Below are 8,752 nucleotides of genomic sequence, written 5' to 3'. Positions count from 1 at the left end.
GATCTTCACGGGCCACCAGAGGGACCTTCTGTCTTTTCTTTCAACCTTTAAACATGTGCAAGCCGCCCGGCCGGCGGGGCTCAGGGGCTGAGCATCGACCTATGAGCCAGGAGGTCAGGGTTCGATTCCCGGTCGGGGCACAGGCCTGGGTTGCAGGCTCATCCCCAGTGGGGGGCGTGCAGGAGGCAGCCGGTCCATGATTCTCTCTCATCACTGATGTTTCTCTCCCTCCCCCCCTTCCTCTGAAATAATTAGAAATATATTAAATAAATGAAAGTGCTGACTCGCCCGTAAAGCTTTACAGGCGTCGCCTGGCAGTGTTTACAGGGCAAACTGTGTTTTAAAAAAGGGGACGTTACAGGCCGAAAGCTGTAAACGTAACTTTACGGTGGTTTTAAAACACTTTGAGCCTCGTTTTCACGGACTTAAGACATAGAAATGCCTTTGGGGGTGAGGTGGGGGCGGACGTGACCCCAGTGGGTCTCACGGGGTCTGGCCCCTCGCAGAGCGGAGGACGCTGACCTCTACTCCGGGTCCCCAGAGCCGCTGGGCTCCTGACCGGTCGACGCTGACTGTCCCGTGTCCGCTGTCCCCGGCAGCACCTGTGTGACCCCCCAGGACTGGGGGGCAACTTCAAGGACCCCCACTTCCCCCTCACCCCCCACCCCCGCAACCCCACGGAAACGAGGACACAGAGGGGCCCTTCCAGTGGCACTCGGGCCGGCAGCTCTGCCTCCCGCCAGCCCCGTCGCTTCCAGGCTTCCTGGGGACGAGACTCGAGAGAAGAGGAACGTGTTCAGCTCCGAAAACATCACAAGGCAAATACATCCCCACGCGGACGAGGAGGCTCCAAGTAGGAGCACAAGCAACGGCGTTCAGCCCTGCAGCCCGCTCACACTCACACACACAAGCACATGCACGCTCACGCTCACACTCACATTCACACACATGCTCACAGTCACGCACGCTCACACACACAAGCACACACACGCTCACATGCACGCTCACATTCACACTCACTCTCACACACAGGTCACACGCACGCTCACTCACACATGTGCACACACGCACCCTCACATGCACGCTCACACACGCTCACATGCATGCTCACACTCACACGCTCACAATCACATGCACGCTCACACTCACACACACTCACATGCTCACACTCACACACACTCACATGCACGCTCACACTCACACACACACTCACACGCACGCTCACACTCACGCTCCCCAGGCTTTCTCGGAAGGAAGCTGGGGTGTGGGGTCGGGTTGCGCTCACGCTGCCACCCAGGAATCGCTCGCCTTCGCGTGGCCGGGCCCCGCTCCCTTTTCTCAGTCACGAGGACTGAGACTCGGGACCGAGCCCCCCACACGTCGGCTCCACTGAGCCCCTGGGCTGGCGAGGCCACACGCTAAGAGCCAGCGCCAGGCCTATAACCGCGTGGAGTCTTGTTCCGGGAAACCCCAGTCGGTGGGAGGATCAGCTTTGATCCAGGATCCGAATGGCACCTCAGCTACCAGGTTCTTAGGCAGACGTTTCACCCCAGAGGACGAGGCTGCGATAAACGCGGACACACGGACACAGACGGGGACATCGGGACGCCTGCATCGCTGGTGCGTGTCAAGGGTGCAACCGCCGTGGAAAGCAGACCCTCACGAGGTGCAACAGGAACCCGCCGGCCCAGCAGGCCCGCTGGGCGGGGGACAGACCCCCGGGAGGAGGCAAGCTGTGTCCACACACAAACCTGTACCTGGCCCGGCCGCGTGGCTCCGTGGGTGAGCGTCGACCTATGAACCAGGAGGTCAGAGTTCAATTCCGTCAGGGCCCAGGCCCAGGTTGCAGGCTCCGTCCCCAGTGCGGGGCGTGCAGGAGGCAGCCGATCCATGATTCCCTCTCATCATTGATGTTTCTCTCTCTCTCTCTCCCTAAAATCAATTAAAATACATTTTTTTTAAAAACTTGTACACGAATGTTCACAGCAGCTCTATCCCTAATGGCCAAAAAGTGGACACAGCCCAGACGTCCATCAGCAACAAACGTACAATCCACACAGTGGAATCGGGAACAGGAGGAATGAGGTTCTGGGAGATGCGGCCACGAGGGTGGATCTCAAACACGAGGCCGAGTGACAGAAGCCAGACCCAACACCGCGCGCGTGACTCCGTCCACGTGAAACGGCAGCGCGGGCAGCGCCACAGGCCGGGCGGCTGGGTACAGGCCGGGCGGCTGGGTGGTGGCCAGGGCTGGGTGGTGGCCAGGGCTGGGTGGTGGCCAGGTTGGGGTGCTTGCTGACTGGTACAGGGCTCTTTTGGGGTGAAAGGCCCCGAGTCAGGTGGTGGGGATGGTTGCACAGCCTCGTGGATACACTGAGAACATCATCACAGACGCACATTCGTAAAAGGAAACAGAGAGAACGCCTGCGGCTGAGCCGCCCTGCGGGCCCCCGGTCCGCCCGAGCTGGTGGAACCGGTTCAGGGTCGAGATGAAGGTCCAGACAGATCCACGAGGGGCCACGTCACCAGCGCAAGAGGTCAACAGTCCGATTCGGCCGCCATCTCGATGGTCGTTTCTCCGGGCGCCGCGCACGGCCGCCGCCTGGTTGACTCGACCGTTTCCCAGGCAGGGGGCCTGGGAACCTCAAGCTCCCGCCTGTGAGAGCAGAGCCCTCGCACCCCCTGCCCGGGCCCCGCAGACGGAGCAGCAAGCGGACCGACCTCTCGTTCCCAGCACTGGTGGCCGGGCCCCGTGTAGCTGAGACCGGCTGCTGAGTGTCTCCCGGCACCCCCAGGCGTCCCCTTCCTGTGGGACCCGCTCCGTGCCCCCACTCCGCACCCCCCTGCACACACACCCCCGCCCCACCCCCTGCCGCCCCTGCAGCTTGGAAAAGCTCTGCCCCTCACCACCCCCACCGGGTCCTCGGGGAGCAGGGGAGCCCAGGAAGGAGATGGTGCCCTGCAGCCTGTGAGGAACCCACCTCCCTGGGGCCCCTGTGTCCTGGGCACCGGCCCCGGCCAGCCCCCCCCCCGCAGGTCCCTGTTTGTAACAAACCCGACCCCCACGCCGCCTCCTGCCCCGCGAACAGCACCGGCCACCCCTCCGAGCCCAGGAAACCACCGGGCGAGACACGAGTGTAAAAAAATAAGCTGCGTGACGTTTATTTTGTCTTGTTAACGTTAATATCTGCAGACATTTTATTGTCAGTATAAAAATTAACAGGTTTTATTAAATCACTTTCCCCAAGGCCCTGGCACGTACAGTCAGTGTATTCTGCATGTGTGGCGCACGGCGACCGCAGCGTGAGGGGCGTTTCGGAAGCAAAACAGTCCTCTCGCACGGGACCCTCGGCGGGAAATAGGCTTCCTCTGCCGCCAAACTGGCCGGACCCGCCGGCGAGGCCGCCGGGAGCCGTCAGGAGCCGCCGGGAGCCACCCCTTAACAAGATGGAATAAACCCCAAACGCTCAGCGGAAGAACCGGCGTCCCCGTTCCCCACGGTGAGTCATGGAGACCCTAAGAGCTGCTCTGCCGCCCACGAACCTGGGAGCCGCTACCCAATCCCCGATGAGAACACAGGCCCATCTGACGGCTGCGCCGCGGGCAGGGCCGCCGCGGGAGGCGAGGCCGGGCGAGGGCAGCTGTGTGAGGAGCTGGTCCCACCGGCCGGGCAGGAGCAGGGAGCGGCCACGGGCGCCCATGACCAAGCCGCCCACCAACACCCTCGCCCGAGCCCCGGCTCCTGCAGGCGGTCTGACGGCCCTGACAGCAGAGCTCGCACCCCGAACCTCGCCTCCCCCACCGGTCAGATCTGCCACCAGTTCTCTCATCAAGGGACCCGGCCACCAGCCACGTCGGAGCAGCCGGTCAACTCGCCCGCAGAGAAATGCCACTTAAATTAAAAACAAAAAACTATAAATGATTAATTGTTTTGTATATTACCAATCCATTAATAAATTAATGTTTTATACCATTTTCCCTGAAAGCAAAAGTACCTCCCACCGCTGCTCGGTGAGAATTAGGAAACTCCGGGTAAGAACAGCATTTAGCAAATAGCTATTTTTTTTTAAAAAAAAAGACCAATTTTCCAGGTGCACCGCGACATCCATTTAAAATCAATACAAAAAATAATTCCTTGTAAATATATAATATATATTTATACATAATTTGCGTCTATGTACATACACCCAGCACCTCTGTGCCCTCTGTGCCCTGTGCGTGCGCCGCCTCCCCTGCTCCCCTTCTTACAACATTCACAACGAGGCCAGACGCGAGTCTGTCTCCTGAGTCCGGCTGGCCCACAGCCGGCCCGGTGGGTGGCGGGCGACGGGCGTGCGGTCCCACGGCGGCCCTCCGTTGCCCCGGAAACGTCCCTCATCCCCTGGCGAAGACGACAGGTTTCCGATGGTGTCATCTTTACACGCCTGTCTCGGACCCTCCCAACGACGCGTCCTCCGGTCCATATGTACAGTCGGAGACACAGCTCCGAGGCAGGCCCTGCTCCGTGCGGCCAGGCTCCCGCGCCGCCCGCCCTGCTGGGAGGGGGCGGGACACACGCCCGCTCAGGTGTCCACGCTGCCGTTGACAGGCGGGTACTGCGGGAGGCAGGGCTCGTAGGGCATGGGGTCCGGGGAGAAGACGGAGTCGTCGCCCGACGAGCAGGAGCTCCTGGTGTCGGGGTAGCTGGGCGAGTACTGCTCGAGGGGCTGGCTGAGGTCCAGGTACTCCTGAGGGAAGGACAGAGCCTGTTATTTCTGTTGTTTTTAAAGGTATTTGTATTGATGTCAGAGAGGAAGGGAGAGGGGGAGGGAGAGAGAGAAACATCAATGATGAGAGGGAATCATGGATCGGCTGCCTCCTGCACACCCCACACTGGGGATCGAGCCCGCAACCCGGGCCTGTGCCCTGACCGGGAATCGAACCCGGGACCTTTCAGTCCGCAGGCGGGCGCTCTATCCACTGAACCACACCAGCCGGGACGAGAGAGACGTTTATCACCTCTCGGGTTGGGTAACCGGTGAGGACGCTGGAGGGGCTGCCCAGGCCCAGGTGCTCCTGAGAGAAGGGACGAGAGGCCTTTTATTCCAAACGCAGGCTCTCGAGAGGTTGTCCCGGGAGCTGGGACGGGACAGGGGACCTTGAAGGGTTGAGACCCAGCCGCCAGCCGCGCTCCCCCCCCCACCCCGGGCTGCACAGCGACCTCCTTGGCCGCAGCCCCATCCCCTCTAGGCGGCCGGCCCTCGGCTTTGTGTTAAAACCGTCACCGATGGACGCTGACCCGTGGGGAACGGTGAGCCCAGCTGGGCTGGAGGCGCTCGGCCCAAGGACTTGCTCACTCCTCTCTGTCCCCTCTCGGGCGCACGGGGCTCACATTCTAGCCCAGCCTGGCCGTGTGGCTCCGGGGCTGAGCGTCAACCTAGGAACCAGGAGGTCAGGGTTCGATTCCCGGTCAGGGCACAGGCCCGGGTTGTGGGCTGGATCCCCAGTGTGGGGCGTGCAGGAGGCAGCGGATCCATGATTCTCGCTCATCATTGATGTTTCTTTCTCTCTCTCTCTTTCTCTCTCTCTCTCTCTCTCTCTCTCTCTTCTCTGAAATAAAAATTCGAGCCCGGCACAATGACAGGGCATAGATGTGGGTCCAGGACATGCATGTTCACTTAACGAATTTCGTTTTACGCCTGTAGTTTCTAGGATAATGCAGGGGGAGCGTGTCTTCACTCGGGGGCGATCTCACAGACGTCACTCATGCGCTCAGACGCTCTCTGCCTTCGAAACGCACACAGGGTCCCCCAGACCTCGGACGGACGCGGCGATATTACATCCACAAGGGACCGTCAAGGACAGTTTAGGAAAACAGGCCCAGTGTCCGAGCTCTGAAGGTTTACAACTCACAAGGCTCTCCCGCCCTCGGAGCCCCGCTGGCCCAGGAGTCGCCCCTGCGGCCGAAGGCAGGCGGGACCCACCGCGGCCGCAATGGCCAGGGACCTGGGAGCGGTTTTACCATTTTTTAAATGGCTAGGGAAAAAGTAAAATCAACAAAAAGACGAAGAATAGCTCATGGCGTCCTGGCCCGTTTGGCTCAGTGGACAGAGCGTGAGCTGCGGGCTGAAGGGTCCCGGGTTCGATTCCGGTCAAGGGCACGCACCTTGGTTGCAGGCTCCTCCCCGGCCCGGGCCCTGGCGGGGTGTGTGCAGAAGGCAACCAATCGATGAGTCTCTCTCTCTCTAAAATAATCAATGGAAAAATATCCTCAGGTGAGGATTAACCAAAAAAATGTTTTTTAAAAATGTCTCACGGCTTTAAAATGACATAAAATGACATGTGAGGGTCCACCCAGCTTCCCCAGAACACGGACACGCGTGTTGGTTGACGCAGTGTCTGTGGCCGCTTCCTGGGTCCAGGCAGAGCAGAGCTGTGGCGACAGAGACCATGTGGCCCCACGTGGAATCCTTCCTGCCCCCTCCCCGCCCTGACACTACGGAGAGACCCCTGAACGGGAGCCCCCGGGCCCCACTGCCTCCTGGGGCAGCACATCGGGGTGTCGCTCCCACACCCGGAGCCAGGCCCCCCCCTCCCCCGTCCTATGCCGAGAGGCGGCGAGAAGTGCAGACACAGCACAAGCGGCCGGTCGGGTTGTCAGAAAGGAGCCCACAGAATGCTGGCGGCTGTGCATCGAAAAGAACCTCCCCCCCCCATCCACCGCCAGGGCTGGCGAGAGCGAGTCCCATCCGACGGGCTGTGGCCGCCCCCACGGCCTCCGCGGTAACCACCCGCCGGGAAGAAGCCACCACATCAAGCCCGCGCTTTGCTGACGACGATAAAAGTGAAACTTCGTCCTAAATGGAACCATTTTCCCGGAGCATCTGGCAGTGATTTTCAGACGGGAAGAGACTTGGGTTTTGTAGCCGCGGCTTCACCGGGCGCTGGTGTGGCCTCGGCCCGCACGGCCCACGGGAAATGTAAACATGACACGCAGCCCTGAGCCCGGCCGTCAGCTCGCCGAACTGGAGGCTCCGTGACGTCCCCGCCGTCCACGCTCGGCTCAGACGGGGAGCGGCACGTCCCGGACCCCACGCCCGGGGCTGAGGCACTGACACTGGGAACACCGCTGGGCGGGAGAAGAAGGCTGTTTCCCGGCGAGGCCGTCCCTCGGCCCCTGCAGGGCACCCGCGCTCCCTGAAGCGCAGCCTTTCCCCTCCCAGCCAGTCAGAGCCCCCGACAAGTTCTGGCTTATTTCTTAATCACTCTGAAGCCATAACGTGTATTATTCAAACATTTAAATCTATTATTTTCTTTCTCAACTCAGACAATGAGGGACCATGGGCACCGACTCTACATATTTTCTAGAAAATAAGTATTTTAGCAAAAGGTGCCAGTTTTCCCTTAAACATCCCAGTGGTTACTTGTTGTGACACCGTGTGGACATATATGTGCACACGGGTGAGGCCGCGAGCCACACGCCATGCCAGGCGGGGTCCGGGAGGGACTGACGGCTCCCGTGTTGTCTGGAAGCGGGAAGGGCGGGGCCTCCATGCATCACGCCCATCGGGACCTGAGCATCAGCAGCTCCCACCCCGGTTACCAGCATCCACATACGTGCATGCACATGCACACATACATACATACACGTGTGCACACACATGCATACATACACACGTGCACGCACACACACGCCCCGGGCCCAGCGCCGGAACGCCATGGTGAGGGACGGCTCGCGCAGGGCCCGCAGCTCTGGTTGTGTGAGTCAGACACTCACCATGCAGCTGAGGAAACCAGGACCTGGCAGAGCACAGGTTAACCTGCTGGCCCCTGCCTGACCCCTGCCTGACCCCTGCCTGACCCCTGCCTGACCCCTGGCCTGATGATGGACGGCACCCGGACTCGGACAGGGCAGGTGTGTTTACGGCGCGGAGCGCCGGGCCAGGAGCCGGGCACGAGGGCGCTTACCTCGTTGGTGGTGAGCGTGAGCACCCGGTCCAGGTCCTCCACCAGCTGCTTGAAGGTCGGCCGCTGCGAGGGCACCGCGTGCCAGCAGTCCCTCATCATCATGTACCTGCGGAGACGGAGCCGCCGAGTGAGCCCCCGAAACGACACCCCACAGCCCACAGGCTCCGGTGCACCCCGCTCTCAGCTAATCCCAGGGGAGGGCGGGCAAGACACGTCACAAACACCATCCTTCCCCCCGCCACGCGGGCAGGTCTCTCCTGGTTTTACAGTCACATCGAAACGCTAAGGAAGGCTCTGGCCAGCGTTCAATTCTCTGCACTCCAGTGCGGGTCGAGCCGCAGGCAACCGGACACGAACTAGGAAATGCGGTCGATGTCAAACTGCAGCAGCAGTTTGCATGGTCCCAGAGGGGCTGCAGAAGCATCGGCCTCCACGCGCTGGGCCGGGGCCTCCACACACTGCACATGGGCCTCCACGCGCTGGGCCGGGGCCGGGGACAAGCACTGAGGGGAGGCCGAGCTGGTCCTCGGACCCTGTGCTCAACCGGGCAGCTCCGTGGCTTTCTAGCTTGTGCGTGTGCGTGTGCGTGTGCGTGTGCGTGTGCGTGTGCGTGTGCATGTGCGTGAGGGGGCAGGTCTATCTTCCCGCCACTTTGAGGAGGGTCAACGGCAAAGCCCAGCACACGGCCCACGTCACTTGGGAAGCGGAGCCCTGGCCGGGCAGCCCGACGTCCCGATTGAAAGGTGGCTGCCTGCACCCCAGAACGCTGCTCTCTCCCAGAAAGGCCTGCGGGCGGGTGGAATCT

At 61.2% G+C, this 8,752-nt stretch overlaps 1 protein-coding gene across 1 annotated transcript; it reads right to left on the bottom strand.

The window, feature by feature from the left end:
- Positions 1 to 3,138: 3,138 nt before the first annotated feature.
- LOC102420974 (fibroblast growth factor receptor 2-like) lies at positions 3,139 to 8,090 on the bottom strand. Its single transcript, XM_006109098.3, has 2 exons — positions 7,948 to 8,090; positions 3,139 to 4,727 (listed from the first exon to the last, which is right to left on the bottom strand). Exons 1-2 carry the CDS (start codon positions 8,047 to 8,049, stop codon positions 4,563 to 4,565), a joined length of 267 nt encoding a protein of 88 aa, XP_006109160.1. The 5' UTR covers positions 8,050 to 8,090; the 3' UTR covers positions 3,139 to 4,562.
- Between the last annotated feature and the right edge of the window lie 662 nt (positions 8,091 to 8,752).

This window comes from Myotis lucifugus, unplaced genomic scaffold (genome assembly GCF_000147115.1).
Source record: "Myotis lucifugus unplaced genomic scaffold, Myoluc2.0 scaffold_5885, whole genome shotgun sequence".
Taxonomy (NCBI): Eukaryota; Metazoa; Chordata; class Mammalia; order Chiroptera; family Vespertilionidae; genus Myotis; species Myotis lucifugus.
Note: the sequence above shows the minus strand (reverse complement) of the source record. Positions and strands in the feature narration are given on the sequence as shown.